Source organism: Neltuma alba, unplaced genomic scaffold, assembly GCF_004799145.2.
Source record: "Neltuma alba isolate B1F8T4 unplaced genomic scaffold, ASM479914v2 tig00012521_pilon, whole genome shotgun sequence".
Lineage (NCBI taxonomy): Eukaryota > Viridiplantae > Streptophyta > Magnoliopsida > Fabales > Fabaceae > Neltuma > Neltuma alba.
The window spans coordinates 1-22211 of record NW_021636988.1 but is presented as its reverse complement, the minus strand read 5'-3'; the positions used below and the strand labels follow the sequence as shown (position 1 = coordinate 22211).

At 35.8% G+C, this 22211-nt stretch overlaps 2 protein-coding genes, 1 long non-coding RNA gene and 1 other non-coding gene across 8 annotated transcripts; 3 read left to right on the top strand and 1 right to left on the bottom strand.

The window, feature by feature from the left end:
• Positions 1–1278: 1278 nt before the first annotated feature.
• Positions 1279–5654, top strand: LOC114728129 (39S ribosomal protein L45, mitochondrial-like). Of its 3 annotated transcripts, none has more exons than XM_028914977.1 (12): positions 1279–1400; positions 1631–1671; positions 1814–1920; positions 2016–2096; positions 3107–3189; positions 3491–3542; positions 3834–3923; positions 4254–4322; positions 4471–4572; positions 4798–4866; positions 4988–5044; positions 5420–5654. In XM_028914977.1, exons 1-12 carry the CDS (start codon positions 1330–1332, stop codon positions 5504–5506), a joined length of 909 nt encoding a protein of 302 aa, XP_028770810.1. In that variant the 5' UTR covers positions 1279–1329; the 3' UTR covers positions 5507–5654. The 3 variants fall into 3 exon arrangements, with proteins under 3 accessions (XP_028770810.1, XP_028770809.1, XP_028770811.1); XM_028914976.1 differs by having other exon boundaries at positions 1294–1400; positions 1613–1671; XM_028914978.1 differs by lacking the exon at positions 1631–1671 and having other exon boundaries at positions 1294–1400.
• A 3220-nt stretch (positions 5655–8874) lies between these two features.
• Positions 8875–13981, top strand: LOC114728127 (glutathione synthetase, chloroplastic-like). 3 transcript variants are annotated; one of them, XM_028914972.1, is made up of 13 exons: positions 8875–9187; positions 9529–9698; positions 10105–10180; positions 10480–10610; positions 10894–11064; positions 11165–11245; positions 11391–11471; positions 11572–11641; positions 12288–12409; positions 12818–12957; positions 13076–13268; positions 13356–13504; positions 13675–13981. In XM_028914972.1, the coding sequence occupies exons 1-12, from the start codon at positions 8996–8998 to the stop codon at positions 13477–13479; spliced, it is 1551 nt and encodes a 516-aa protein (XP_028770805.1). In that variant the 5' UTR covers positions 8875–8995; the 3' UTR covers positions 13480–13504; positions 13675–13981. The 3 variants fall into 3 exon arrangements, with proteins under 3 accessions (XP_028770805.1, XP_028770803.1, XP_028770806.1); XM_028914970.1 differs by having other exon boundaries at positions 13356–13981; XM_028914973.1 differs by having other exon boundaries at positions 8884–9187; positions 10942–11064; positions 13356–13981.
• A 714-nt stretch (positions 13982–14695) lies between these two features.
• On the bottom strand, positions 14696–14768 carry TRNAA-CGC (transfer RNA alanine (anticodon CGC)). Its single transcript has one exon. It is a non-coding gene; the product is annotated as a tRNA-Ala (tRNA).
• A 6500-nt stretch (positions 14769–21268) lies between these two features.
• Positions 21269–21597, top strand: LOC114728133 (uncharacterized). Its single transcript, XR_003738637.1, has 2 exons — positions 21269–21380; positions 21463–21597. It is a non-coding gene; the product is annotated as an uncharacterized LOC114728133 (long non-coding RNA).
• Positions 21598–22211: the final 614 nt, after the last annotated feature.

Here is a 22211-nt window from a genome sequence, read left to right as displayed (position 1 = left end):
GCACTTAAACAGCCTAATGGAGATTACTTCCTAATCCCACTATCATGAACAAACCGTGAAAATAGATTATAAACAGTCTTACTTTTATAAGGAAAAAAATATAAGTTCAAATGTTGAGAAAAAAATTATAGAAATGGCGGGAGGAAATTTCCAAAATTGAAAACTTTTTCATTCTTATTTGAGTTCACTCCAAATTAAATTCTGTTTGTTTGATAAAATTTTCTTTTATAAAAAAATCTGTTTATAAAATTTAAATGTTTATGGAGGGACAAGTTAAGTTTGTGTTTTGAGACTCGAGAGCCAAGTTTGTGAGTTATCAGCGGTGTGTAAAATATCAGGTTTATCGTGTGTTTGGATGAAATCAAACTATGGTTTGAAGAATAACTTCTGGAGAATAGATTCTAGAAAAAATAGATTTTGTGAAAAAGTGATTATAAAAAGTGAGAGTGTTTGGATAGTTGTTATCAAAAATACTTTTTATATGTACAAATTATTAAAAAAAAGCATAAGTTAATATGATAATTACATAAAACATAGATTGTATGATATATTTTAATTTGAAGGAATAAAATTGTTAATAATATATTTTTTTACCAATATAATTAATAATACATAAGATAACATAATTAATAATTAATTAATATGTGTATATTTATTTATAAGATATAAGATTAAATATGTTTATAAAAAATTAATTAAGGGGTGTTAAAGTCATATTATTATTGAGATTTATTCTAATAGGCACAATCATACTTTCCAATTTGAGCCAGAAGCAGAATGGATTCACTTTTCTCAAAATCATGGTTTTGGGTTTCAAAACCATGGTTTCAGATAATTTGTGCCTGTTTGGGTTTTTTTTCCCCAAATCATGGATTGGGTCTCTAAACCATGGTTTGGCCTGCTATCCAAACAGGGCCTTATCTTTAACATTAATCATATGACACGTATTACTTGCTCATTTTTTAAATAAGATTTACCTTGTCTGAATGCATGCAAATATTGCTGGTAAAGCTGGCAAAAAAAAAAATTGCTGGTAAAAAAAAAAAAAGAATGCAATATATGTTATTTATTTCTTAATTTTTTAACTGACCACCACATGGCATGTGTTCTTAAAGAACATCGGTTTCTGGTTTAAAAACTAAAGAAAATTACAGCTTAAAAATAAAACCAAATTAAATCTATGCCGTCGAATTTTAATAGACGATCCAGATTTCCGCCGGAGCCGCCCCCGACTTTAAACCCTCCAAAAACCTTCCATAAACAAGAAACTCGGACGAATTCGTGATCTGAGAAGGGGCTTTAGAACAGCTCATTGTTTCTCAGTTGAAGATGGCCTTAAGAAGCTTACAGTTGATTCGCGTGCTGCATCATGTATCTGGACTTCGAGAATCTTCTTACCCGTGAGTAACAATTCTTGCCTTTCTGGTGATTGATTCCTGTTAAAATGTCGAATGATGAAGCTTTTCATGTATTTGAATCTATATTCTCTTCAACTTTGTTTGCAACTGGTGTTGGACTTACTTTTATGCTTAGTTAACTACCGAACCGAAGCTTGCACACTGTACTCTTAGATTGAATAACATTCTGAAAATTTTACTCACTAAGATGGCAGTATATCTTTGAACTCCAGGATTCGAAGCTACAGCAACCATGCCAGTGGTGTATCAAATGGTAATCTGTTTTGAAAGAATTTTACGGTGGTTGCTTTCCACCTCAATTCATCGAAAACTTGCTGTCTGATTTTAATTTTATGCTTTTCTGTAGCTCTAATGCCTTCAGATTTTTCAACATTCGAGTATTTCTGCTTGATCAGGTCTTAAATTTAGTTTCAGCCTCAAGAGCTTCTCTTCTAACTTGTACAATGGCCATAACGCCTTTCCCCGGACTAGTGGTAAAACTTTGACAGTCCGGTCTGCCATGGTAACACACCAAAGTCACTGTCTATTCCAGTTCCAGATCACATTAAAAGGGGGAAAAAAACCAGGGGCTTCCTAATTTTGTAGTTACTTTCTTAGGTTGCTGAGTTGACCATCTTTAGGAATGAGAGGAGGTTGGCAACTACCCAAGCTAATGCCCCTGCACAAGCACGAAAAATGGTGTGATATCTTATCACTGTTCATCTTCTTTTCATAATGAAGAAGCATTTTGTGCTTTTTTTTTTTTTTTGTATTTATAGACCACTTAAAATTATTGGATTGATTTACTTTGTGGGAATGCTAAAAGTGAGCTGGAAGCTCCGTTATGAAGGAATTGGGAACTTTTCACTTGGGAGTCCACTGATCCTTCTGTTCGCTTTAAGTCACTACTCATCTTAGCTCTTAGAGTAAATTTAGTTCGGTGGAATGGGGATTATATCCTGCCTCCACTAATGGGGACTGAATATATATGCATCCTTATCATTTTTAATTTTATATGCACATATGTATAGTTATTTCTATGCATGTAATGGAGGGTGGTTGTGCCTTGTTCCCATCTTGTTCTGTAGTCAACAAAGGACTTATTAGCCCCGAATAAGTGAGACTGCCCAAATATTTCCTCTACGGAATCGCATCTTGCCTATGATTGCAGAATGCAGCTAGTGTTATTATCCCCATTTGCTCCCCACCACAATCACAAATTGAACTATGTATGCTACACTCCCATTCCAATTCTGCAAAACTTGATTCCATGTACGAAATGTTTTCTTAGATTCTGGGAGATCATATGAAACATGAACGTAAGAAATGCGGCATATGATTCATTATTGAGACATACCAAGAAAGTTGACTGAGCGGTAATTCATTCTTGACACTTTTGATACTATGTGTGGCAAATGATCATTTAATTTGGCAAGTTGCATAGGAAGCTTTCTAACGACTTTGACCTTGATATACCTTATGTTGGCACTTACGCTGTATGTACCTTCTCTAAAATAAACTTGGCATGGGATTATATGAAGTTTATGCAGTTCTTTTATCCAACACTTGGAAATTATCTGCTGTGCGTATAATTGTTTCATGGTCCCAGTATTTTTAATGAATAACGAAAGATCTGTTGTAGCTGCCTTTAATCCCTTTCAAATTACATAATAATTTTGATGGTTGGGTAATATATATCTTTGATGCAGGGAGCAGTTAAAGTTTCCATGTCCAGTCCTGGATTTGTCTATGAACCATATGCACCTCGCGAACCAATCTCATTTTGGCAGAGGTTAAGCCTCATTTGTTCAAATTTTTTTAATTGGATTTCCCTTGAATTAGCTGTTGTCAAAGCTTACATGAAGCATTTATTACTGAAGAAGTTTTGTTCGTTGCAATTAAATTTCAGGATAGCAATTTTTTCCCCCACTCTTTAGTCAGCATCTAACATCATCAATCTTATCAGCTTAACGAGAAATTAGTTTTCTTTCACCCCATGATGATGACTCCCTACACTAGTTTAGTTTGCACTGTTTATTTCCCTTAGTATTACTATTACGTAGCATTTACACTTTTGACATTTCATGTATCAGATGGTTCACAAGAAGTGGTTGGAGAAGAACCAAAGATGATATAATTTTGGAGGTGCTGTTGCATGTCAACTATCTAAAATTTCCAAGCTTTTGTTTCTTACTTTTACAGATGTTAGCTTAATGCCATAAATATGTCCCTCAATCCGAGTTTTTATTCAAATTCCTTCAGTTTTGCTTTGATTTCAAAGAAATATGTCTGATTATTGCTTTCTTCTTTTTCCTTTTTGATAAAGTACTGAAGTTACCTTTGAAGACATTGAGCCGTAGGTCATTTTTTACTTCTTTCAATGCAGACTGAATTTACTTTAAAGGTTGAATAAAATTTCTTTCTTTTCTTCTGCAGCTCAAAAGTGCTTATGCTATAGCCAAGTTGAGAAAAACTGGATACTCAAAAAGGCAATTTTACAATGAGGCCGTCACCATGTACAGGGAGGTTAGTTGCCATTATGTTCTTAAGTCTTACCGATTATTACAATTTTTGGAGGCACAGTGCCATTTAATTATAATCTTCTATTCATTTCGTGTACGTAACTTATGCAATAAAAACCATGAAAAGATTGTATAATATATTTATATGGAAGGGATGTTATTGAAGAGAAAGACCAGGAAACTGAACAAAGTGCATTGATTATCATGAGCTCATAATAGTTTCCTTCTTTTGCCTTGTAGCACGCATCTTTACATAGATTCTGACCTTTCTCTTGGTTATTTCTATGTTTTCTTTTATCTGGCTCGATGCTGATATTTTCATTTTTGTCCTCAGATAAACACACTAATGGCTAATGGAGACAAAAATTCATTAAGGAAAGCGGTTACTGAGAACATGTTTTCTGTAAGCTGCAGTTCCTGTCAGCTGCCATTTGACTGCAATCCTATTGTGATTTTTTTTCTTTCAATGATGGATTCTTTTATGTCACATAATTTCTAAAGAGAATGTACTTTGACTCGTGAGATTTTATATTTGATTTTCTCATCAACAGGCACTTAAGAATGAAATTAAACAAAGAGAAACTGTATGGAGCAAGGTGTATTGGGAATTGGTCGAACCAGTTGTTAAAGTCCGAACTTTACGTGCTCGTCTGGTTAGAGCTCCTTTTTCTTTACTTTTCTATTCTTCTTCTTCTACTACCACCACCTGTATGGCAGCTTTTTCTTCCATGTGTTTATAATGCAACTAGAGAATAGGATGTTTCACTGCAGATGAGTGGATTATATATGATGTTAAATTGCACCCTTATCTTGATAGAGTCCTAAAGTCCTTTTTCCCTCTCCTATTTAATGACTTTTGCACTTGTTATCACTTGCAGATTGGTGTTGATCGAAATGACCTCAATAAATTGTTCATTCAGCTTACTCTTGAGTTTTTGGCTAAGCATGTATGCTTTACGCTCACACTCAAACCTTGATTATATTTTAGAATCCAGAAACCACTTGATTTCACAACTTGTAAGATTTCTGGTACTCAAACCAATGAAACTTGTGTTACATTCCTTGTAGAAATTTGAAGCATATGACTCAAAAGGCACTGTTGTAGCCGGGGACAAAGACAAGGAGGTAATATTTCGGTTTTTTTTTTAAATTTCTTGCCTGTGATGTTACCAGCTATTGCATCCCTTGTTAATTTCTGTCAATGAGGATAATGTTTTAAATCAGAAAGGGAAAATGTGGTGTTTATTCTTCTGTTTAGTTGCGTATTTGTTGGATGGAAGGGAACTCTTCGGATTTTCATCCCCTCTGTGCCATTGTCGCGACTTATATTTGAAGAATACCCCTTTATTATAAAGGAAATCAGCAAGATAATAGGAACTGCATGCTATATTGAAGTTGTGCGCAACATGCTTTTCTTCTCCCAATTGGATCCGTTTCTCTTTATTCCAGACCGATGCTACCTTTTCCTTGCATTAGTTGCTTGTTTTCTATGTTTTCCAGGTTCTTGTCCGTGATATCTGGGTATTTGAGAAGTCTCTATTTCACTCTGGAGCATACTGGCGCTTGTGTGGACGTATATCGGCATAGCTCTGTTTGGAAGATGCCAAATTGTACTATAGACGGGAGTACTATTACGTTGATTTGTCACTGAAACCGAGTAATAAAATCGAATACAGCTGTAAACCACACCCCAATTTTGTTCGTTGAGTAAAATCTAGTTACTGTGGATTTAAAATGTTAGTATTATTCTTTTTATGTCCATTATCCTCTCGCGGCGAACTGGAATTTAACGTCAGACAAGAAAAGTTGCGGCAAACGAATTCGTTTAGCCTCGAAACAAGAGGAAGGCTGAAGGGAAGTCAACATAGGCGAAGGGGCAGCGTGACGGTCACAATTATCCCGAACTCACAATCTTGGACGAAATGGATGCTCAGTCCCGTCCAATTCACCCAAACCACCGGTGTTTTGCATCCTTGGGTGTTTATGAAAGGCCATACTCGGTAATTTGGTGCATATTCATTTCCGTTTATATTCGATTTCTGCTCGCAACGAAGAAGGGTACAATAAGCATGATGAGAGCATGAGATATGAGTGTGTTTACCGTTTCATATCATTATCATATGCGTGCGTGAATTTATTCTTTTGAGAGGGAAGGATAAAAGAAAGAAGGATAAAAGAAATAGGGGGGCGGGGGAAGAAAGAAGAAAAATATTTTGATTTTAGTTTAATATGAAATCAGAATTTAACTTCATAAATTAATAAAGAACAGAAAAAAAAAAGCAAGTAATTCAAAAGACTTTCCTTTACTAGCTGAAGATTTACTATAAAAGAGATTTAAAAAAAAAAAAAGAAAAAGAAATGACATATCGCTCTTTCATGATAGGAAGCTGGTTTATTTTATAGACTGAAATTATAGAAAAATAACTGAATAATGTTAAAAAAATAATCCTTAAAATCTTGGGATTGATTTTAACAGATAAATAGTAACATATCTATTGCCAACGAGATGGTTCCTTATTCGACTCCTATAATCTCATCAAATATTTAAAATAAATTGAATCCTATCAACAGTTTAAATAACATCACTAGAAAAGATCCAAAATAATTTAAAATAATAAGTATTCCTGAAATTTCTTTATCTCCCCACACCCTCATTATCCCACGATATCCGATTGAAACGTTGAGGTTGGTTGAGTATAAAAAGAAACTGCCTATTACTGATGATCATAAATGATTAGTCATTATTGATTTGTTTGCCTTAATAGCTGTTCAGAATTAAGTCAGTTGAAGCCGGTTTTGTGCTGTCGTCCTTTCTCTCAATCCATATTTACCTGGGTCTAAGCAGAAGAGAATTCTTGCGCTCCGCCTTTACGATTAGCATACCCTGCTTATAAAGATAAATTTAGGGGCCACTAATATAACATTCCTTGCAAGAAAAGAAATGAATCTCTTGCGGAGAGATTCAACTATCCACTGACTTGCAGGCTTTATATTCTACATCTCAGCACTACGGAGAGATTTATCAATAATATGTCTTTCCCTTCCCCTTAGATACCATCATCCCATTATTCTCATATTTATCGTCGGATTGATTTGAAGCGATCAGATGGACCAGAGAGAACCTCATGTTCGATCTTTAGGCATCTGTTACAGGATCTATCATTTTATCGTGAAATCCTTGATGTCCCAAGTATCGAAGACGGTGACTTTAGGGCGTCCCGTACAGTTCGGCTCAGCCAAGGTTCAGACTTGTAGAGAAGACGAGGCAGTGGTCAAGCCAGAGACAAAGGAGCAGAAGGCCCGAGAGAAGAACGGTGCAGGAATGAACATGAACGGAGAAGAGAAAACGGTACCTCCAAGGGAAGCTCCGAAGAAGACGGTCAGCATTAATGACAACGTGGAGGAGATTACCGACAGTAAGAAGAAGAAGAAGAAGAATGGGAGCAAATCTTTCCAAAAGTCGAATTCTCTGGAGCGGCAGCAACAAGAAGAACAGGAAGACATTAAGCCTCTACGACCAATTCTGAAAGTCAGATCTAATCTGGACGAGAAATCAATTTCGTAGCGTTGACGTCGTTCGTAATATCATGGAAAGGAATACTTTCATTTCATGTAAAAATGTACAGCAGTAGTTTACAAGGATTTCTCTCCTTTTATTCTACTAACTCGAGTAAGTAACTTCTGTTTTAATTTTAATATAAGATTCTAATTCACTTTATCTCTTATATTTATCTATTTTTTTCAATATAGTTCTTATAATAATGATAGTTCTAGTTAATACATTTGATTAATATGAACATTTTAAGAAAGACAACGCATATTTATTATAAATAACTAACTTAACTAATTTTTTTAATTTATTCAAATTAGTCAACTAATTTTTATATTAAAAATTAGAGGTAGTATTATTCTGATTTTACCGAGGCTATCTCTACCAGTAAAAGAGAAGGCAAATAGAATGTGTGTTAACAAAGTCTTCGATTATTTCTTTTAACGCAGGAAAAAAGATTCCTTCCCCTGGAAATAAGGGGTAACTACGGGTCTCAAACAGAGCTTTTTTTTTTTGGCTAAAAAGGGCATTTTCCCTCCATATAATGCTGCAAATCGTCACCGGTTTGGATTTTTAGCACACGTGGCTATGGGCTCTAGCCCAATAATGCTACATTCATATGGCGAAGGCGAGGCGGTAGGCCCAATAAACAAAGAACCATCAATTAGTCAGTCTCTTAACCAACCCACTACGCCAAATTCAATAGGAGTCGCGCATGCCGAACTTTTCTTTTAATTTTTAAATAAATAAATGAAAGACGACGCCACTACGGCGCCAGCGTCCAGCGCACGAGAAGTGAGAACGCAAGAGCACAGGATAGCACATGAGCCGTTGGGCTGCCTGGTTCTCTCAAATCGTGCCTCCCCAAAAGGCCTATACGGAAAACGGAGATGCGTGGTGCCATGTCACATGCAGTGTGTTATTGTTATCCACGTATTTATGGCAAAAGAAAACACTTATGGATCAAGTTACTTATGTTGTTCAATCATATATGGTGGTGACATGTCTTATTTTTAAAATATTAAGATTTAATAATATTTAATTATAAATTTATATAAAATAATACTCTACATATAATTATGTGTGACTGGGGAATTTAATATGATACATATAATAAACTTCATCTGAGTTTTTTTTTCCCAACAAAAAATGTTATCAATCTTTCATTTATTATTTTTTTTAATTTAGTTTGTTTAACTTATAAATTAGTATCAATATAAAAATATTGTAAGAAAATCACGCCACGTCTTTATTTAAGGAATTCGAGTTCAGTTTGGCGCATGACCAGCATCTTCTTCGATGGCAAAAAAAAACGGCGAAAAAAGGGACACGCATCTTCGTTTGATCTTTTCATCGCTGTATGGACAGAAGACAAAGCTGGCAAAACCAAAAATAAGTATGAAAAGGCAACAGTAGTTTATTCCGCATTCTTAGTATCTTCTGCGTCAGATCAGACTCAAAATCACCTTCTTTTTCTTGGTTCACTCAAACCCGGCTCTATTCGCTTTCGTAAGCCCATCAAGATCATGTCTCAGCTATCGGCTGCTGCTTCTTGCCCACCAATTTTGCCTCTGAAGCATGGCGATATCGAAGGAACTGCCACCCTTCCTCTTTCCGATTATCATGCTATTGATCAGCAGTTACTTCACAAGATTGCTTATGACGCTCTAGTATGGAGCTCGCTTCATGGCCTTGTTACTGGTGATAAATCTGTTGAGGTCCGTTTCCAATGTAGTTCTCACTTCCCTCTTCCCAATACTTCTCAGTCTCCATAAGCAATCGTATTTTTCCGCTACTGTCTTCAGTGATATACCAAGAAACGTTGACTGAATATATTATATTATATTGTGAACATTTGAATTCTGTACTCCAGAAAGTATTGATTTTCTGATAAGGAATCATAGTTCACTGGCGAGGCTTGGTGACTGTCATGTGAAAAATAAAGAGTTTTTCACATTTGTTGGATCGTTAGAACAATGCATTATTTCACTGCCCTTTGTAATAGTCTCATCTTGTTTGTTAGTTCTTGAATTTGATGTCAGCTTGTTTAGAATTATAGAGATCAGGAAGTGTTCCTGGCGTGGGCTTGGTTCATGCGCCGTTTACCTTGTTGCCCGCATCATTCCCCCGAAGTCACTGGAAGCAGGCGTGTGAGTTAGCCCCAGTATTTAATGAGCTAGTTGACAGAGTGAGTCAAGATGGAGAATTTCTACAGGACTCTCTCTCCAGGTCTGCTTTTCCCCCCTCCTTACCTATTTAGAGACATGTTATGTGTTGTGTTATTATTCTTTTACAGTTTTCATGTTCAGCTGGTCTTGGGATCAACTCTAGATTTTGCTGTATGAGAGATTGCATTCCATGGGCATTTTACTATATTTACTGATTCTTGGGTTTTTTGTTTTACCTTTCAAATTGTGAAGAACAATTTGCATTAGATGTCTGTGAGCGTATACATTCACTTATTGTCTGTGTGATTTACCTCGCACAATTCTACCATTTTTAATTCTTGTCGATTTGGCCTGCCATCATATATTTGTCATTCTAGCTTAGCTACCAAAATATGGTCTTTCTACTCTAGTCTATCTCTGTTTATGCCTTATCATTTGATATTATTTGTCTGTTTCCCACTACGCAGAACTAAGAAAGTGGATGAATTTACCTCCAGACTTTTAGATATTCATTCCAAGATGCTAGAGCTTAACAAAAAAGAGGTGAGTGTAGATTGACAGTGCATTGGAACCAAATTTGTTAAAGATTGTCATTTTCTTCTTTAGTTATGCCATTACGGGCATTTTAAATATTATGTCATAGGAACACGTATTGGCTCAAGAGAGTAAAAAAACTGAATTATTTTATTATTTGTTTATTTCGCATGATATCTAGTTTATGATCAAGCATATTATTAATATAGCAAAAGCTGGGATGAAGGTGCAGGCAGGTTACTCTCCATCAGTCAGTCAGAGTTAGTAACCAATATTTTTTACCCTTTCCTTTTGCAATAATTTGTTAGGGAATATGCTTGGGGTTACACCGTTCAGATTATATGCTTGATGAACAGTCCAAAGCACTTCTGCAAATTGAACTGAACACCATTTCATCTTCATTTGCTGGTCTTGGTGGACTTGTGACTGAGCTTCATAAGTAAGTGTGCATGTGTGGTTTCTAATTTAGAATCTTTTAATAATGTTTTTTATTTCTCTTTTTCTATTTTGATGCAGCTGTGGGTCCTTATAAGTTAAAAATATGATAATTCTCATGGTAAATACAGTTTAATTCGTATTAGAGATACATTAGGAATTTGTTAGGTGATTTCAAATTAGAATTTATTTCAGGGTTTCATAAATGATTCGCAGATATTAATTAATAATGTCCAATGCCTGTTCATAGAAGTTCTAACTTCTTAAGTGTTGTTATTTAAGTAAAGGAAGTTGATTATTGGAAGGCATCATCATATTGGTTGGTTTTTACTCAGAAACATGCTTTCCCACTATGGAGAATTGCTTGGTCTAAATTCCGACAGAATTCCTTCCAATACTGCTTGCAATCAGTTTGTAGACGCATTGGCTAAAGCATGGTGTGAATATAATGACCCTAGGTAAGTTTGGAGAAATATTTTCCTCATTTGCTTCTTCTGCTACTTTTTTAAATGCTGTGTTATAACTTACGCAAGAGAAATTTTCACTGGATCTGTGCAGAGCTGTAATAATGTTTGTGGTTCAGGCTGATGAACGGAACATGTATGACCAACATATGCTTTCTTTAGCCCTGAGAGAAAGATATCCTGTTCTTAGTAGTTTTCTCTTGCTTCCTACATCAACTTTGTTCAACAATGCACATTCATTACATATTTCAAAAATTGATCCGAACAATTTAGAAAATCTATCATTTAGACTGGAGGTATTTTCCTCAGCTTTTTAATACACATCATATTACATCTGTGCGGAAAACATTGGCTCAAATTGATCAAGAGGCGGAACTTCTTCCTGATGGAAAACTTTTTGTGTATGTATCTTTTGCCATTGGAAAAGTGACTTCCCTGCTCTGGATTTGGGACATGATTGCATTCTGACCGTTGAAAAATCTAATTTCCTGACACGTACAGGGATGGACAAGCTATTGCAGTCATTTACTTCAGGGCTGGGTACACACCACTCGACTATCCTTCAGAATCAGTGAGCATCTACACTGCACTTTTCCGCTGCTCATAATAACTGTTCCATTCCAGCGTTGAAACATCTGTTCTTTAACCTTAGGCATTGTTAGCCCAATGGAGATCATAACTACAGTGCCCAAAATATATTAAAATTACTAGCTCGACTTAGGAGATGCAATTACCATTTAATACTTTTTTGTGGAAAAATCGGTAAAATTATATTGCTCACAAAAACAAACACACACATATGATGTTTAGGCTGATAAGAACAATAGATGGCCACCTTTTAGAAAGGGTTACTTTAGAATGCACATCAACCAAAACCAGAGATCGCAAAGCATTTCCTCTGTGAATTACAAAAAATAAACCAAGCACTAGTTAAAACTAGCTCATATTGCTAAACAGATCATTCTGGGACTGTGAGGATCTTTAAAAACCGAACTTCACAAGGCCTAATCTTCTTGGGAAGGCAACTAGTGACTAAACATACACTTAGTGGAATAGAGGTGCATTCTGCAAACTTTTCTGCGTGTTTATGATTCTTCCTATATCAATCAGATCTGGCAGTTCTTTTATTGTCATCTGGTGCTTTTACATAATCCTCTGGAATAGGGGCTTCTACGGAGAAGTTGAGTTTATGTTTGCATATCTTGCTCAATTTGCAGGAATGGAGGGCTAGACTACTAATGGAAAAATCTTCTGCCATCAAATGCCCATCGATATCTTATCATTTGGCTGGCACAAAGAAGATCCAACAGGAACTTGCAAAACCCGGCGTTCTTGAGAGGTAGTCTATTACACTCCCATTCTCCAAGCAAGATTTTACTATTCATAATTGAAAGCATATGACCAGTACACAGATATTGTAACCGATGGGATGATTTGTGAGACTTCCCACGTAAAGCTGAGAATGTTGAGTTAATGCCTTAGAAATGGAAAGTTGTTGGATGGACTTATCCTCACCTCAGCACTTTACTTCGTAGAAAAAAGTATAAGCTGAGTGTATTTTGTTTTCGATGAATGTCAAGTAAATCAAATATAATGCGTGTACAGAAGCAAAAGAATGATTTTCCCCCTTCCGTTTCTGTCTTAGCGACTGAGTAGCTTATTGATTAATTTGGATATTTTGGCTGAATAGAGTTTGTTTCACCAGTTGATATCACTTCCCTAACTTTTGAGTCAATACTGCAAGCAGGTACCTTGAAAACAAAGATGACATTGTCAAACTGCGCAAATGCTTTGCAGGATTGTGGAGTTTGGATGAATCGGATATTACTAAAAGAGCAATAGAAAGGCCAGAATTATTTGTAATGAAGCCCCAGCGAGAAGGAGGAGGTCTTATTTCTCTTTAAAGCTTGCTTCAACCTTCTGTTCTGTCGACTCTTTGACCTTGTTGCAGGAAATAAAAAAGTGAGGCAGGGAATTTACCCAAGGGGCTGTAATTATGTTTCAGGAAACAATATCTATGGCGGTGCAGTGAGGGACACCCTCATAAAATTGCAGAAAGCAGGATCTCAAGAAGACGCAGCTTACATCCTTATGCAGAGGATATTTCCAACTAGTTTTGCAACATTTATTATGCGTAGTGGCTGTTGTCATAAGAATCATGCCATATCAGAACTTGGAATATTTGGCACTTATTTGAGGTATATAGCTCGGCTATGTATGAATCACTGCTTCATCCTTTCTTAAATTTGTGTGGTGCTTAACGCTGAATGAGCTTCAATTTGCAGGAACAGAGATAAAGTCATCCTGAATGAACAAAGTGGTTATTTGATGCGTACGAAAATATCGTCATCTGATGAAGGTGGAGTTGCAGCTGGTTTCGCTGCTTTGGACAGTGTATATCTGACATGATGTGGTGATCCTGTTAGTTGTCAAGGTAATCCAAAACAGTCTGTGGTTGTTGGATTACTTGTAAGATGTATGGTGCGTCTGGGATTTTTTTTTGTCGACCACCAAAAACAGGAAGGGGATGGTCGGTCAAGCTTGTCTAATTTGATTGTGTTCCTTGTCCTTGGTCGGCTGCTAACCTTCGGTTCTCATGGGCAGGCCGACGACCTGTCTGGTAGAGCCAACAAGTCTGATGGGTTGTTCAAATATTGAAATATTTGTCAAAAGGCAGTTTGATGAGGACTTGTGCTCTCAGACAATTTCTTCCTCATACATAACAGCAATTTCTTTCGAACGAGTGGAGTCAGTAACCAGAACAAACTCTTTTAGCACTCTTTGTATTTGATGCTTTCAGGGTGAACAAGACTTGAGACAATTGTGCGTACCGTACCGTACGTACAATGTCTCACCTCTTATCGATGTACTTTTATTTTTAAGGATTTACCTTGACGCATTTTTGTCAAAACTACTTTTATTCTTTGCTGACATCAACTGCATCGGTCGCAAGTCGTTTGAACGAAGAAAGTAGCTTATGCTTATATAATCTTTACACGTTTCACTGGGTTGATTGCTGTAGCTGATCTCCATCACAGACACCTGGAATGCTATTAATCTTAAGATAGCAGTTTATGCTTACATAATCTTTGGACATTACACATAAGACTACCTTTATTGCAGCACAAGGCCAACAATATGCGCCTCAATTGCTATTGGAACTAATAACCAAAGCCAAGCAACCGATAATTACAAGAACCAAATGAAATTCGGTATTCCAACATAGAAAGAGGTTTATTTTAATATTATGCATATTTATATAATTTAAGAATTGATTTGATTTGAATTTAAAATTAATTGATTCGTTACAATAAAAATATTAATTTGAGTATATTATTAATTAATATTAATTATTTTAATTAAATTAATTTATGCTTATAATTAATTAATAATACTAATTAACCAAACCATGTGTGTATTTTAATTACAGTGCATGTTAAGAAGGCCCCTAAATTAATTTATCATGATGTACCTCAGTTCACAAATTGAGCTGGTTTACAGCACAGAATACCGCAGGCCGAAGAAATAATAGCCTTTAAATATCCTTAAGTTGGTCCAAAAACCCTTTTTTCCTCCATAAAATAAGAGTAGCGGAAAAGGACGAAATTGTAGCCCTCAAAACACTTGGAGACGCGGGGAATCGAACCCCGTACCTCTCGCATGCGAAGCGAGCGCTCTACCATATGAGCTACGCCCCCATGTTGCATTGTTGTTGGCATTATTAGATCACATATTTTGTCTTTTCAACTAAATTTGGACTTACAACACAGTAAAATTACCTGAAGAACTAGCTGTTGCATGGGAAAACCAATTTTTTGAAAAAAATATTAAAATGCACGATTTTAAAATGTAATAGGATTGTTAAGTACTCCTCCGGTACTTAATATAAAACTCATTTAACTAATTTGATTAGATTAAGGAAGTTAGTTAAGTTAGTTAATTATAAAAAATGTGACATGTTTTTCCTAAAACACCATAATCATCTTTTTTAATACCCTTTCCGCCTCTTCTACTTGATTATGGTTGAAAGAGTATCTATAGGGGTAGTTTAGAGAAAATTGATAAATATGAGAAATGGGTCTTATATTTAAGACCAAAACCAACTCAAGAATTGGGTCCTATATTAAGGACCGGAAGAGTATTATTTATTCCTTTAAATATAAATTGTATATATTGATACATTGATGTTAGAAAAAAATTGCTTTCCAAAACAGGTTCAGGAATTTACTAATCCTTCGTTTTGCCAGCTCATGGATTTATTAATCCGGTAGTTGACAGGCTGTACGTTATATGGCGCTAGGGTAACGGTCAAAATTTTGAATACCAAGAATACCCTTGTAGCGGTGAGAACGATTTCCGAAGACGTAAGCAAAATGATTGTTCCTAAACACCGATCATCGCGCCTGGTTCCATCGGCCATTTTCCCCACCGCATCCAATCATCAAATTTCAGCTTCTGACCTTGATCTTGCGATTCCTCTGCCTCCCTCATCTGTGAAAGCGACTGATCTATGTGTTTTCTCAAATGGGTGTCGTTTATCATTTTGACATGAACCCAACCAATGACCAATTTTCATCACCATGGGAACTTCCATCACATTAGCGACGAAAATCTTTTCCATAACGTCAGTATTTGGCTCATGGATTGGGTTCTCATAGTTGGTAGTCACTATAAATGGATTCCTGTTGCTCCGGACTAAGATATTGGCTGGGACTTTCAAGTTTTCGTTCTTAAGAACAGATCGTCATGGCGAAGTTTCTCACAGGATTCGTGTTGCCTATGTTCCTTCTAATAGGTCTGCCTTTGTCCCATTCTTATTTCCATGGCCTTCCTTTGTTCTGCCATATCATCCCTGGCGCTTCTTAGTGTCTCGTACTCAAAAAGTCAAAACAGAGCGGGAAATAGCACGCAGGAATTCACCAAATACTTAAATTCACATGTTTAAAAGGGGTTTGGCAATTTTGGATGTTCTAAATGAAGTTAAAGAAAATATACTGTAATATACCGGGATGCTCATGGACCGCGAGACCTGCTGGCGTCAATCAATGATCATCATCCATGTATCTATAAAAGTTCAAGGAAGGAAGTTGTACTGTTCATCAGCTAGTGTTCTGTTGGAGAAAATTAAGGATTAACATTCTATTAATGATGCAAGACTTGTGAATTCGGCCTCGTGCTGGATAAACATTAACTTGATATTGGGTTAAGATCTCATAACTCCGTATTTTTAAGTTCGCACTTGAATTTTACTTTGACATGAGAGATATCAGATTTGTGCATGCAGATGTATATTCTAAAGGTTTTGCATATAATGGGCTAATTACGCAAGCTCTGTCGTTACGACTGTGCATAACTGTCTCGGTAGCTACACTCTTAGTCTTCCATGAATAAGTTATTATGGCAACTTGAATTTAGATAAAGTCGCCTCTACAGTATCCTTTGTCTTGTCCCAATGTCTCTCTTAAAAGTTGACATATTTTCTGTTCCATGCAGCCGCTTTACTTAGCTGGAGTTTGATATCTTTGGCAGATTTGTTAGCCTTTCTTTACCTTCAGTGCACTGCTATCAGAAGGGGTAAGATGTTCACCCGCATATGCACTTCATTTTTTTCATGCCATAATTCCTTTTTACCCTCCTTCCTCTTCAAATTCTTGTTCCTTTCATGATGACACGAGCACCTTTCTTTTTAACATTCTCTAATTGAATTTTTCTGAGGGTTAATATATCGGTAACTAACAAGGCTTTTGGATTTTATCATCTTTTAATAATGAAAACTAAATAAGTAATAGGCTGTAAAATTTAGACGCCGGGAGGAATTAGCTCACTTCAAATGGACATACCATGCTTTTCTTCTTGTTAATTTGTCCAAAAGTTCTCCCATTCTTCTTGTTATTTATTGTTGTTGTTGCTGCTGTTGTTGTTATAATAATAATAATAATAATAATAATAATAATAATAATAATAATAATACAGCATGCAACTACTTTATGTGCTTCTTTGGATGGAAAGGGTTATGTGAGTGGCTATAGGCTCATAGTCCTAATCTTTGGCTAGAAATTTAGTTTCCTTGGTTGTAAATTCTAGTTAGCAACCTTATACATCTTTTCAAGGATTATTGCTATTATTATATGGATACTGATTGTTTCCTTAAATACGCCTGTCCCCGCAGGATATTACGTTTCTAATATTTTATTTGCAAATTTAATTATCTTTTCTTCACATGATAAATGTTTGAAAGTTTTTGGCAAACAGGTTCTTGCTTCCGTCAACATTCTTCAATTTCTTGGTGTGTCCTTATATTTTCCTCTTTAATCCTTCTTTCACATGCCATATTTCATATTGCTTGGGCCATTGAGGGTGACCAATGGAGCACCAGCAATGCTCAGTGGGCGCAGCTAATTGGATTTAGAAGGTGCCTGAACTTCCTCTTTTTTGCTTTTTACCCCTTTCTAGCATAGACTTTTGCCCCTCAATGCATCAGTGTTTTAAAAACACAACAAATAGCATACGGAATGGATTTGCAGGGTGCAGTATTGGTGGAATTTGCCTACAGAGAAGTTTTTGGTTATGCAGATATTGATCGTCTTTGCTTCAATAATTGAAATCTATGGAAGTAGATATATTTCGGATGGATGGAGAGATTTTCATCCAGGACATTTATGCTCTTCTGTTCTGCTGATAGGTTTGTCTTCTAATAGTTTGAATTTTTGTATTTCTTTTGTTTATCTACCATTTATTATACTCAGTTATCAATTTCCTTTTTTCTTCCAGTAGTAAGTAAACATATATAGAAGCATGTATATTATGTGCATGTATTCACACACACACAAAGAATAATTCATCAAGGCGCATATCTTTGTTGGTAAAGTGAAAAATTCACAAACACGTAAAATGAAAGTAACAAATTAATTACCTTTTTCATATGAAGTGGTCATAACATGGATGTCGATTTGGGCTGCTGTATTGTTTTCTTTCTCGCAGGCTCTCATATTAGGGGTTTCTCCTTCTTATTGCTGCCCGGTATACAAATAACTGTTGGAATAAGTCACCCATCTTGGGCTTCTTTGCCTTATTTTATTTGCAGCAGTATAGGGCTTGTTGATTGGTCTTTGACAAGCAATTTCTCGGGCCTCTTTCGGTTAGAACCTCCTGCACCCCCTCAGAAAACATTTTTAGTTTTTTTCACAACAGAAATTGACAGACTCACCAAATACGTTTTACATGAATTTGAAGGGGGCGGAGGTACCTTCTGTTTTATGCTGGTTTGAATATCATCCTTCTTTACATATATCAACTTCCCGTCGAGTTCCCAGAGATATTGAGGAGGATTTTTGATCTCTTTGGACTCTATAAAGTTTCTGCTAAATTGGAATGGACCCGAGTTTGCTCTGGTCTTTCGCTTCTACTCTTCTACATCATGGTAAATATAATGAACTAGACTTACTGCTTCTATTTAGTTCTGTTGTTAAGGAAAAAGGCTCTCTACATACTTCTTGATAAAGACTATGTCTTGCGGTTTGATTGTCCCTGACATGCTAATGTTAGGAAACGATAATCCAAGCGAATGATTTCCACACATAGATGGGAAGGTTTTTGATATACACTCTCGTGTGTGTTCTGGGACTATGCGTCTAAGGTTAAGTACATTTATGGGTGCTATTTATTTTTGCTCTAGAATTTACAAGAGAAGAGGATTAAACAATCGAAGTCAACAATTTTAACTGAATATAAAGATTGCTTTTCCGGACAATTGAGTAAGTTTAAATGCTGTATTATGTCTTTTGTTACAAGTTCCATGCACAAAACATGGATTGTGGGGACTGATGATTAAGAATTCTACATCTGTTCAACACAATGAGACAATAATGTCTTTAATGGGTGATTAGACTTTTTATTGCACTCCAATCATTAAAGCCACATGATATTACATCTATCTTATTCTTTACGTCTGGAGTTTTAGTCAACAGCGAATCCATTCAGGGAGAATTGTCTTCAAATATTAACCAGTCACAGGCATGAATTCCTGCACCCCTGTATTCAGATAAATCACGTGCCTTCCAGATGCTAAAGAATTTAACTTCTTGTCATAGGGATTGAAAGGAAAACTTAAACTTGCGGGTTGTGACTCGCTTTCTTTCTTATAATATCGTGATGTTTGTCTATACTTCTAGTTAAAGACTATGCGTAAATATAGGAATGGACTGTTCAGAATCTACGAAATACACAGAATATTTTTGACTCCTCTCTACAGTCCCTAACTTACTTTTATCTTTTCCCAGCTTTCCTGGAGTAGAAGCGATTTAATTGACATGGATTTCGATACATCAACAAGAGAAAGCAACTTGACTGAGCCACTTCTTTTCCAAAAGTATCCTGTTTTTGGTCATGAATCCCGGTAATTAGACAGAAACAATGGCTCTGTATGATCTTGCTTTCTTTCTTTCTCCCCCACGCTTCCTAAATGCTGAAGCTTCATACTTATTGTGAGGATAGTTTCTGTGGTTAACTGCCTCAAAATGGATATCGATTTTTAATTCCTTTAATTGTTCGCTTGGTTACCTTAATGGATATATCATATAATACAACTAATAATGTTGCCAATAAAATGATTTAAGAGTTCGATTGTTGAGCTGTAAATGCAAGAATCTGGATATATACTTTGCATTAACACCTCTTATTGTGCTCTTTTTTGGTGTGGGTGTGTGTCCGTGGGCCCGCGTGTGTGTTTGTGTGAGGGAGAAAGAGAGAGAGGGGTGGTTGGGGGCAGAGCAGGGTCAATGTAATAATGTACTGATGAATTTGTTTGGAAAACTCCTTTTGCTTGATTAAGAAGTTTCTCATGTAACAAGACAAGATGCATGAAATTTTCCCCCTTAATATTTTGTTACATTATGTAGTTAAATTTATTGTCTTTCTCTCATGAGGTCTGACATTCTAGTTTTTGTTTGATGATTACAATTTCTGTACGTTGTCTCCATTGATTGCTTGCCAGATTTCCCATTAAGTTCGCTGCTTCTTGTTATGTGATGTTATTTTTGGAAGTTTTCTGGTGGCAATTTATTTCAGTCTTGTTATACAATTTATTGACAGATTTGGTTTGAGGCATGCTGGTATTTCATCGAGAGGAGCTGCTTTTAGGTCATTTAGTATTAACTTCTTAACTTACGGTTTTCCGGTACACTTTCTATCTCCTTTTTATTGAGTTATTTGCCCCTCATTACATCAATCCTGTGCATGATTCAAGTCCAGTTTTTGGCATTCCATATACAGAGAAACAGTTGATTCGGCATTCACCAAGAATATGGACTCATTCATTTATTTTTCTCCTTGTTGTGCATGATGCATCAGTAAATGACCTCAGCCGTCATTTTTTTTCATTCTTAATTACAACTACTCACTTGAGGGACCGTTGCAATCACTTACCAGATGGATTACTATTTTTTGTGGTTATCTGTTGTTTCCGGCCTCTTCAACTGTTAGTATTCTGATGCTGAATCGTAATCTGGTCAAGAGAGAGAAAGGAGAGAGACAGAAGGAGGGTAGTGTGAAATCCCAGATATAATGCTCGCTAATTACTCCCTAATTCTATCCCATTATCTTGACATTTATGATTCATTATTCCTTGATTCTTTACCGTTGAATATAGCTGTTATAGGCTTTTATTATATTTCCTTCTTCCTACCCTGTAAATTATATATAAATCTGTGTACCCACAATCTGTAAATAAGAAAAATACAGAAATTATGCAATCAGGTCTCCCGACTCACAGGTAGAAACAAAGAGACGAGAGAAACTTGGATGAATTCCCTTTACTGACTATAACAAACTATATTACAAATGCGTTTGGTTCTTATTTATAGCCTACTTTTCTGACGGTCTGGTAGTCATTAACACCACTAACGACTAATGAACCCAACGTGCTTTAACTACCTAAGTCCTCTTATTACAATTACATATGGAATTCATTGTTCCTTCATCCTATTTTTTCTATTTCTCCTACTGTAAATTTAGATAGAGGCCTAGATTTCTATCAGAATATTGATATAAACACATGAAGCTGCTATCTATTGTCTATTAATATTGTATTTATTGGTGAAACTGGCAGATTTCCATGCTTGCACTGACATTTTGGAGTCTCTACTTTACAAGTGTTTGTGCATTTGGATTGCTTGCTTATGTGGGCTATCTTGTATGCCTTCCCTTCCATGTTTCGCTTGCATCAGTTAAATGGAATGCTTCTTGTTTTCATTCTCTTGTGGGCTGCTTGCACATATGTCTTCAATGTGGCATTCAATAACAATTTATGGAAGGTATAATACTGCTGGAGGCTTGTGGCAAACTTAGTGACGCTTCTATTAAGCGTTTTAGCTAAAACCCTTTATTCATTTGTAGGATATGGAGATTTGGGAAACCATAGGCCTGTGGCATCACCCTATGCCAGGATTGTATCTGCTTGCTCAATTTGGTCTTGGTGTTCTTATTGCAATCTGTAATCTTGTGAACAATTCAGTATTATTGTCTGTAATTGATGAAGAAGAGCAGTCAACAACTGATGAATCTTTTGCCCAAGGTGAGAAATTAAATGGTCTAGCTGAGTACGAAAAGCTTTTCACTGTGTAAACTTACACTCTGAAAGGTGGAATTACAAGTTACCTATCCTCTGTCTTATGGTAAAATAGAAGCACAAACATTGATTATTGTAGATATTGCTTTCTACTTCGTAACCTTGGCTACTTTTGTTTTGAAAAAAGTATCAATTTCTTGCTTTGGGAAGACAAAATAGATATGTAATTTGCATTTGAATTGGTGACCACCATGCAGTTGCTTTAGTTACATATTTTGTTGTAAGATTGTGCAAATTACTTTCATAAATTTTTTTTTGAATTATAAGGAGTCCCTCTATTTTCAAAATACACACAAAGATTTCCTTAAACCAAAAGTTGGGCTACGGTTTAGTCTTTTTTTTTTTTTTAAACCAAAATACCCTCCTTGAGCCTTGATACTTTTTCCCCCCCCCAAAAAATGAAGATATAATTCATTCTTTATTATTTTATTTTTTTTTTGAAAACAAATGTTTTTTTAATTTTTATCTGGGCATAGTTGGATATAATATATATTTTACTTATTTAGTTAATGAAGGA

Coding starts and splice junctions, on each gene's coding strand:
- LOC114728129 (XM_028914976.1), top strand. CDS start 1,330: ATGGCCTTAAGAAGCTTACAGTTGATTCGCGTGCTGCATCATGTATCT. Junction 1,921..2,015: donor TGACAGTCCGGTCTGCCATG/GTAACACACCAA, acceptor TTACTTTCTTAG/GTTGCTGAGTTGACCATCTT. Junction 3,543..3,833: donor AAGATGATATAATTTTGGAG/GTGCTGTTGCAT, acceptor TTTCTTCTGCAG/CTCAAAAGTGCTTATGCTAT.
- LOC114728127 (XM_028914972.1), top strand. CDS start 8,996: ATGTCTCAGCTATCGGCTGCTGCTTCTTGCCCACCAATTTTGCCTCTG. Junction 11,472..11,571: donor CCTGATGGAAAACTTTTTGT/GTATGTATCTTT, acceptor TGACACGTACAG/GGATGGACAAGCTATTGCAG. Junction 12,410..12,817: donor AAACCCGGCGTTCTTGAGAG/GTAGTCTATTAC, acceptor TACTGCAAGCAG/GTACCTTGAAAACAAAGATG.